The 10,000-nt window shown below is 43.2% G+C and overlaps 1 protein-coding gene across 1 annotated transcript in view; it reads right to left on the bottom strand.

Moving 5' to 3' along the window:
* nlgn3a (neuroligin 3a) overlaps positions 1–10,000 on the bottom strand; it is a 237,021-nt gene that overhangs the window by 116,290 nt on the left and 110,731 nt on the right. Inside the window, exon 5 of the mRNA XM_063190692.1 lies at positions 9,162–9,347. Within this exon, the coding sequence (XP_063046762.1) occupies positions 9,162–9,347 (186 nt within the window). The remainder of the gene's footprint in view (positions 1–9,161; positions 9,348–10,000) is intronic.

Below are 10,000 nucleotides of genomic sequence, written 5' to 3'. Positions count from 1 at the left end.
TGAAATATGGTGCAGACAGATCAGCTGTGTCATCCCTGTCAGAATTCTCCTCTGGGTCCACGGTGACTATTTTTTGGCAGAGATCTTCTCCTCCTCTTCAGCCATGTGATGAATTAAATCACTGCTTTGAGAAATGCAAAAAGGGGTGGGCAAGATCGCTGATTGATATCGGTAGCACTTTTTTGCAGGGCCACTAACATCTTTTGCCGGGCCCAGGACAAAGTCATCTGAAAGGGCCCTCCACCTCATGCATACTATACAATGCAATGAGAACCCATTTCTGGGCCCCCCTCTCTCCCCGAGCCTGGTACAATTGACCTCTTTGTCCCAACCTGTCGGCTTCCCTGTACTTTGTGCTCAGAGAGCCCTTCTCGCTCGCTAGCTGCAACAGATTAAAAAAAAATCTTACAGTGCTTCAATATTTTCTTCTTTTTATTTTACTCTCAAGGATCTCAGTGGTTTACCCCCGTCGCCTTTTCTTTTATCTCATCAAAACCAAGTAGGGCATATATTTCCATTCAGGGGAGAAAGAAAATATCAGCATCAGTAATATCCAATTTACGGGGGAGTGGAGCGCCGGTGTCTCTGTGGCTGTATAATAACACGCTACGCGGAGCGTGACATCACCGAGTATGAATAAAAAATGCATTTGTGGTAAAAATTCAATCCACAAGCAGTCATCATTCATCGAAGGGAAATCAAGGCAATTAGTACCACTCTGATGCAAATTGGAGGGGGCGAATATGCGAGAATTTCTTGCTCGTAATGGGAATCAAAGTGGAACCCGCGTCGAAAATGACCTCCATCAAAACCAGCGGGATCGTGTCACTGGGGGGAACGTCCGAAGCCATGGACTCTCTCTCTCACGCACGCGCGCACACACACACACACACACGCACGCACGCACACACACACACACACACACACACACACACACACACACACACACACACACACACACACACACACACACACACACACACACACACACACACACACACACACACACACACACACACACACACACACACACACACACACACACACACACACACACACTGACAGTCACTTACACACACACACACACAACCCTTCCGAGACAATGAGTGAGCATCTGTGATCTCTAAGCACAGTGTCGCCCCGAGGCTAGGTACCTAATGTGAGGTCAAGCCCACATCCTCCTCAGCGGCTGAGCATATGCAGAGGGAGGAAAATCAACGACAATCTCCATTTTGCTCAATCTCCTGGGCTGACTCTCGTCTAAATGACACGCACCACACCACGCTGTGCTGCCTGGAGCAGTGTTACGCGATGCGGTGTAGAGGGGACTTAATGGGGATGCTCAGACCATTAAAGCATGGAGCACTTCATGGAGAGCCATGCTCGCTTGCTCGTTCACTGCCTGTGACATTGAAATCTAGGATCTCTACAATCAGGGATCTGTAGGGGGGGGGGGGGTAATTCATTCACAAGATATGTACAGTGCATTCATTCCTAGTGGTACTGAAGCACCACTCTGTCACAGTTGTATTCCGACAAGCTTTTGAGGCTATTTGCTGAATAAACGGCATCACTTGCTGATAGCATCATTAGATGAATAAGTGAAGAATACATATTTGTACTTTGAAATGCATACATTGTATCGAGCATAAATGAACAGGTTTAATGGGCGAAAAAAAACGAGTTAGTTGACCTTGAATCAGAGGGTCTTGAGGACCGAGTAGGGTGGGGGAACTTACTGTTAATATTCAGGCCATTAAAACATGAGAGCACTAATGCCCCACTGCCTGTGACATTGACAATTAGGGTCTGGAATCGGGGATCTGTGCGGGGGGGCTCATTCAGTCATAAGAGACATTACATTCCTAGTGGCAGTCAAGTGCCACTCAGCCACACACAGCTGTATTCCGGCAAGCTTTCGAGCCAATACAGGCTATAAATCATATGTTCATGGGAGATAGCTGACGTCATACACACATCCAATAGTAATCAAAATGTAATCAACACCACTTTTTGGGTTCCAGCCCGGTTCATTTCCTGGTACGATACTGTATTCCTTTATGTAGCCTACTACACCAAAAATACAGTGAAAAACACACATGTATACTCTTAAGTTCCAACTCCATAATCTAGAACAAACCAGCCATTTATATCAACTGATTTGCTGATCATGACTCATGAACATAGCAGGGGTGCGTTTGTCGAAAACATAGTTGCTTGCCAATTAGCAACTTGGGTAGTTGTCAATGGAAAATTGCATTGCAAACAACAAAGTAGCTAATTTAGTTAACAACTATGGTTTCGAGAAATGCCCCCCTGTGTTGTAAAAGCCATGAAAAAAGAATGTTTCCTTCTATCTTGTCTCAGGGCTTTTGCGGGATTCATTCATTCATTCATTCATTCATTCATTCATTCATTCATTCATTCATTCATTCATTCATTCATTATATTCACTCCTCAATGTTGTTCATTCACACTTCTCTCACCAAAAACATTCCGGCATTCTGTATCCGGCTGAGTGAAAGGGACCACTTTTGTGGCAATCACCGTTCATTGCCACGCACTTTGTGAGACCTGACAAAGTCATCCTTTTGACCTGCTTTTTTTCCATTCTTTCTTTTGCTCAGAGTGCCAAAGACAGTGTAACGATATATAACCCCACTCATCTTCTCTCTTTCTCATCCCTCTCCCCCCCCCCACCGCCATCCTCCCGCGGTTTCAAACACCAAAGAGGAACACAAACACAAACATGAAGACGTAAACGCAAACGCAAACGCAAACGCAAACGCACGCACTCACGCACGCACACACGCACGCACGCACGCACGCAGGCGCGCACACACACACACACACACACACACGCACACGCACGCGCACGCACACACACACACACACACACACACACACACACACACACACACACACGTAAGTTTTGTGCACCCCCCCACCCCACCCCACCCCAATTGTTTGATTGCCACCCTTTTAGGATGGTGAAATATTGGAGCTGTCCCTCAGGGCGGCATAAATGCATAGAGATGCACAGTGAATTAGACAGCGCCGCTTCCAAGCAGGCAAGGATGGAAACGCTTGGATGTCCATCACCGTTGGCATCACTTAAAAGCAGCCTGACAGTGTTCGCTTGGCAGGCAAAGCAAAGCACACAGTAGCCACCCAACACACACACACACACACACACAGACACACAGACACAGACACACAGACACACAGACACACAGACACACAGACACACACACACACACACACACACACACACACACACACACACACACACACACACACACACACACACACACACACACACACACACACACACACACACACACACACGACCAACCGACACTGAAATATAGCACATCTACTGTACAGTACACCCGAGCAGAGCTGTCAAGCGCTATGCATAATACATGGCCAAATCTCATCAAGGGGTGATGCATGCATGTATATATACAGATAATAAACATATCACTAACTTTCATGGGTAACACTTTACTTGACGCCGGCGTCATACGTATGACATAACGGTGTCATAACATTGTCATAATGCAGTCATGAATGTGTCATAAACATCATGTCAATGTCATAAACATTGTATGAAAGTGAAATTCGGTTATGACAAAGACAGGCCAAACAGTGTCAACTTTTCATGGTCATAAAATGTTTATGACATTGGCATTATGTCTATGACTGCATTATGACAACGTTATGACACCCACCGTTGTGTCATACGTATGACGTCGGCGTCAAGTAAATTGTTACCCTGTCATGTGGTAGGAGAGATGCTCCCGCCCGGCTTCGAACCCGGGCCTTTGAGGGTATTAAATGTATACTACTACTGACTAGGGATGTTAACCGGTAACCGTTTAACCGATAGTCGACCGGATCAACATTAACCGGTTAACATTTTCTGCCACCATTTAACCGGTTGTAATAATAATAATAATTATATAATAATGTCCTCCCAAAAAGCCCCAAAAAACGATAATTTTGAGGTTTTAGTACGATAATTAAGCATTTTCCATCTGGCAACAGTGGCTGGACATGGCAGGTCCTGTCTGCGCAGGCTTATGTGAAAAATAAAATTTAAAAAAATCAGACTGCTGTGCATATCAGGCACACGAGCGTTGTATAATTTAAGATTACTGGTTAACCGGTTAACCACCGGTTAATGAGTCTCAGAAGCCGGTTAAGATTTTTTTAAATGTTCGCCATCCCTACTACTGACCGCTGCTCTTAAGATTCAGGCTCATAATGAGAGAGTAGGATGCTCCAACAACTTTAGTTGTTGGTAGTAGCAAGTGCACTTATGTGCAGTGCAGTGCAGTGCAGTGAGTCATCTTTACACTCTTAGAAGAAGTTGAGTTGCTTACAACTAAACTAAGAAAGTGGACCTTGAGATTGAAACTAAGAAAGTGGACTTCTTGAAATTGAAACTAAGCAAGTGGACTTCTTGAGCTTGAAGCCGCAAGAAGTTTTCCAAGTTGTTTACAACTGAACTCTTTGGTTAACACGAACTGGATATATGATAAATCTTCACAGACATATTGGGGTGGTGTTTTGGGATGTAAAGAGGGATTGCTGCCTACATAATGCATGTATACGAAGAGCTCTTTTCCAAAACGCTATATCCGCCATTTTTTACTTTCTGCATTTTAATATTGGAATTGATTGATAAGTAGTCCGATCATCTATGTGTGAATTCTTGCCATTCAAATGTTTTGAGAACATGCTTTTTAAACCTCTATAAAATGCATTTTGTGGTGCAATTCAATGGAATGCACGATACAAAAATGTCAATTTCCCAACATTCTATAAAATGGATATATCTGATTTTGAAAAAGAGCTTTTCATATGTATGTAAGGAAAACATACTACAAACTGGTCCAAAACAACAGGGCTTGGTGCAGTGCTGCGGCTGGAGAGAGATTTCACTAACAAAGTTCCTATCCAGGGATGCATTTCCCAAAAACCCTTAAGTAGTGCTTAAAGGGACACTGTGCAGGAAATGGTCAAAAAAGGTACTGCAACTATGCTGCTCATTGAAACTGGGCTGCCTATCACCAAATTTGATATTAACGTGGAAGTTTACTAAGTAATAAACAAATATTTTCTAGTATGGTCCAAGTAGAGTCATTTTTGCAGCTAAAAATGGCTATTTTTGGAAATTCAAAATGGCGGACCATGTAGAAGATCCCCCTTTTCATGTATGAAAATGGCAATTTTTCCAGTCATAATAAATACAGTGTACTTAGAATTTGATATTAGATGGTGGTGGTAAGTATTCATGAAAAAGGTAACATTAGTGAACGGGCAGCATGAATTCTGGAAATAAACAACTAAAAATCTCACACAGTGTCCCTTTAAGCCTAAGTAGTACTTACAGTAAGTATAAGGGGCCCCATAGGCAACATACCATATCACTAAAAGTTTATGCTTATAATCATTTTATAGGCCTACATATAGTGTTTTTTCTTGCACATGCAAATAAAAACGTTGCGCCAAGTGCAAGGTTAAATAGGGTATGTATATAAACTGTTAGTGATGATGTGAGACCTATTTCTGATATAGTTCCAAAGGGGCATCTCATACGTAAGACATCCTACGCGCTCCTGTACTTCACAATCTGGTGCGTCACAGAGAGTAGGGTGCTCCAACAAGTTTAGCTGTTCACTCTCAGAAATAAAGTTACCGAACTCGTCGCTGTGGCAGTACCTTCAAGGGGAGTACCATTGTGTTGCTTGATTGGTACCCCAAAAAAGAGCGTTCAGTTTCTTGCAACGTCGACCAATGTGCATCTGTCACCTCCTTTTTGAGGGACCACCCAAGCGATGCAATGGTACTCCCCTTAAGGGTACTGCCACAGCGACGACTTCTGTACCTTTATTTCTGAGAGTTTTGGTAGTATCAAGTGCACTTCTTTGAGATTCATCTTCACACTCTTAGAAGAAGTTGAGTTGCTCACAACTAAACTAAGAAAGTGGACTTCTTGAGATTGAAACTAAGAAAGTGGACTTCTTGAGACTGAAACTAAGCAAGTGGACCTCTTGAGCTTGAAGCCGCAAGAAGTTTTCCAGTTGTTACAACTAAAAACACAAACGGGATATATGATGAATCTTCACAGACATATCGGGGTGGTGTTCTGAGATAGAAAGAGGGATTGCTGCCTGCATAATGCATGTATCATATGTACAGTGCCCTCCATAATTATTGGCACCCCTGGTTGAGATGTGTTAAAAGCCTTAAAATAAATTCAGTGTTTATTGCAGAAGAATACTGTCACACTGAAAATTGTAGGAAAATGTAGCCTTCAACTCAAATTAATTGTAAGAAAATAAAAAAATCCCTGACTAAAAAATAATTATTTTTCATTAAATCACCTGTTCCACAATTATTGGCACCCTTAACAATTCCCAGGAAATAAATATAATTGAAGCATTTCTGTCATTTCTACAGTAGTTTACAAAGTTTACCAGAGTATGTAGGAAAATTTAATTAGTAATTCATCACTTCCTGTTTCCCTGGGGTATAAATATGACGTGACAACGAGGCCATTTCTCTTATCCACTCTTAAACATGGGAAAGACAAAGGAACACAGCATACAAGTGAGGCAGATGTGCGTCGACCTTCACAGGTCAGGCAGAGGCTACAAGAAGATTGCCACTCAACTGCAGCTGCCCATATCCACTGTGAGAGGAATAATTAAGAAGTTCAAAACAACTGGAACAGTGGTAAACAAGCCTGGACGAGGACCCAAGTTTATTTTGCCACCACGCACAGTGAGGAGGATGGTAAGAGAAATCAAAAGATCTCCAAAGCTCACTGTTACAGAATTACAACAAATGGTAGCATCCTGGGGTCACAAAGTCTCCAAATCAACCATCAGGCGCTGTCTACACGCCAACAAGCTGTTTGGGAGGCATGCACGGAGAAAACATTTCCTCACTCACAATCATAAACGCAAGCGTCTGGAGTTCGCCAAGCGGTATTGGGGCTTCAACTGGGACCGTGTGCTTTGGTCAGATGAGACCAAGATTGAGCTTTTTGGCAACAAACACTCTAAGTGGGTCTGGCGTACCACGAAAGATGCGCATGCTGAAAAGCACCTCATACCCACTGTGAAGTATGGGGGTGGGTCAGTGATGCTGTGGGGCTGTTTCGCTTCCAAAGGCCCTGGGAACCTTGTTAGGGTGCATGGCATCATGAATGCTTTGAAATACCAGGACATTTTAAATCAAAATCTGTTGCCCTCTGCCCGAAAGCTGAAGCTGGGTCGTCACTGGGTCTTTCAGCAAGACAATGACCCTAAACATATGGCCAAATCTACACAGAAATGGTTCACCAGACACAAAATCAAGCTCCTCCCATGGCCATCTCAGTCCCCTGACCTCAACCCCATTGAGAACCTGTGGGGTGAGCTGAAGAGGAGAGTACAGAGGAGAGGACCCAGGTCTCTGGATGATTTAGAGAGATTCTGCAAAGAGGAATGGCTGAAGATCCCTCTTTCTGTCTTTTCCCATCTTGTGAAACATTATAGGAGAAGATTAGGTGCTGTTTTGTTGGCAAAAGGGGGTTGTACAAAATATTAACACCAGGGGTGCTAATAATTGTGACACACATTATTTGATGTCAAATAATTATTTCTTTATGTGGGATTTTTTTCCCACTGAATAAATGCACTTGTATTGAAGGTTGGATTTTTCTCTTTTTTTCCATTAAGGTCCCATATTATTTAGAAAAAAAATAAAATAATTGGAAGCTAAAAAACACATCTCAACCAGGGGTGCCAATAATTATGGAGGGCACTGTATGTAAGGAAAACAAACTGCAGCACAAACTGGTCCAAAACAAGAGGGGTTGGTGCACTCAGTGCTGTAGCTGGAGAGATATTTCACTATACCAAAGATCCTATCCAGGGATGCATTTCCCAAAAACCCTTAAGTAGTGCTTAAGCCTAAGTAGTACTTACAGTAAGTATGAGGGGCCGCATAGGCAACATACCATATACATGTAACTAAAGGTTTATGCATACAATCATTTTATAGGCCTACATATAGTGTTTTTTTCTTGCACATGCAAATAAAAAGGTTGCGCCAAGTGCAAGGTTAAATAGAAGAGTTCAGATGCAACCCCCCCTAACTCCATTTCTGAAGACCTGCACTTCTGTATTTTTAGAGAACCCTGTTGTTGGTTTGGTTTACATGCATGTACTTGATAATACACATGTAGTTATATTACATAAGTAAAATAAAAAATATGCAATTCTGATAGCGTTGTATTAAATAAAAATGAATTTAGATTATTTTCTGAAAAGGCACTTAGGGGGTTTTGCATCTGAACTCTTTGTATGTAGAACTGTTAGTGAAGTGAGATTTCTGATATATTTCCAAAGGGGCACCTCACATATATATCCTCCGCGCTCCTGTACTTCACAATCTGGTGTGTCACAGGAAAGGACTATACTAGCAATAACAGGCAAAGAAGAGAGTCAACAGAGCATCTTCAGATGTGGAAAAATGGCTGTTTTACTGGGCACTTGGCCAAGAAATCATACCTCATGTCACCAATGCAACAAAGGGGGATCAATTTTTAGGGGCGGAGGTCAGCTCAGGTGGTAGAGAAGCCTGTTCGGCAACCAGAAGGTTGCAGGTTCGAGCCCCACTATGCTTGACCCCATCGATATATCCTAGAGCAATACCCTTATACTTAACTCCAGATTGCTCCTGGTGGCACGGTGGTACCCTGTGCGGCAGCCACTGTCACCAGTGTGTGAATGTGAGTGTGAATGAGTGAATGTGTGGCATACGATGTAAAGCGCTTTGAGTGCTTGTAGGAGTGGAAAGGCGCCATGCAGTCTGTTTACCATTATCCATTTACCATTTACTCCTAAATAGGCGTTTTATTCCATTGAACGCCATTCATTCTCCTAGTTTCCTAAACTCACTCGCTAACTCGCCACGCTCAAAGTTAAAAATGTTTCTCTTGGAATACACCCACATCGTATGGTTTGTAGGCTCCTCACCTATTTGCCTCCTTGCTTCGTTGGAACACAGAGACATTCTATTGTTTTAAGTCGCTGAGCAGGTAACTAGCAGCGATGTGTTGTGAACGTAGCTTTAGCGTGAGAAAGAAATGGCTGCCCTACCTTCGGAGTGATGGGACAGGGTGAGCAGGCTGACGCAGGAGGCTCCGATGCCGGAGCCAAACACGGTGATGCGTTTGGGATCGCCGCCGAAGTAGCCGATGTTCTCGCTGATCCAGCGCAGCGCCTGGATCTGGTCCAACAGCCCATAATTCCCCTTGGCGGCCTGGTCACCTGTGCTCAGGAAGCCTGGAGGAGAGACGGAGAGAGAGAGAGATGTACAACTGCGTTGTTATATCCATGTTTTGCATGTGGCTTTATATGTTTTTACATATACTGTATACAGGCATTTCAATATGAGAGAGAGAGCTCTGCATTGTTTTATCTGTATTGCTATATCCATGTTTGTTTTACATTTCTGAAAATAAGGGCCCACAAGGGTAATTGTGAGGAGCCCGGGCCCTATTTCTCCCCCAGTCGAGCCCTGTTTTTTACATAGGCCTACTATATATTTCGATATGTTCTTCGTTATACTGTGTCTGCTTTGGTAACACTGATTATCTAAACATTTGTCATGTCAATAAAGCACCTTTGAATTGAATTGAGAGAGAGAGAGAGAGAGAGAGAGAGAGAGAGAGAGAGAGAGAGAGAGAGAGAGAGAATCACAGGTGGCAGTAGGCTGAGAGAGATTAAACACCCATTTACGTAGTGTAAACAATGTCACCAGGAGCAGGTCGATTAGGCCGTCACCAGTCAAAATGTTTGCTACATTCCATAACCAAGTACATTCTATATAAGATGGCACTTCCATTCAGCATGAGAGAGAGAGAGAGACTGAGAGAGAGACTGAGAGAGAGAGAGAGAGAGAGAGAGAGAGAGAGAGAGAGAGAGAGAGAGAGAGA

Source organism: Engraulis encrasicolus, chromosome 23 (assembly GCF_034702125.1).
Source record: "Engraulis encrasicolus isolate BLACKSEA-1 chromosome 23, IST_EnEncr_1.0, whole genome shotgun sequence".
NCBI classification, from domain to species: domain Eukaryota; kingdom Metazoa; phylum Chordata; class Actinopteri; order Clupeiformes; family Engraulidae; genus Engraulis; species Engraulis encrasicolus.
The sequence above is the reverse complement of the archived record's forward strand: the minus strand, read 5'-3'. Positions and strand labels throughout refer to the sequence as shown.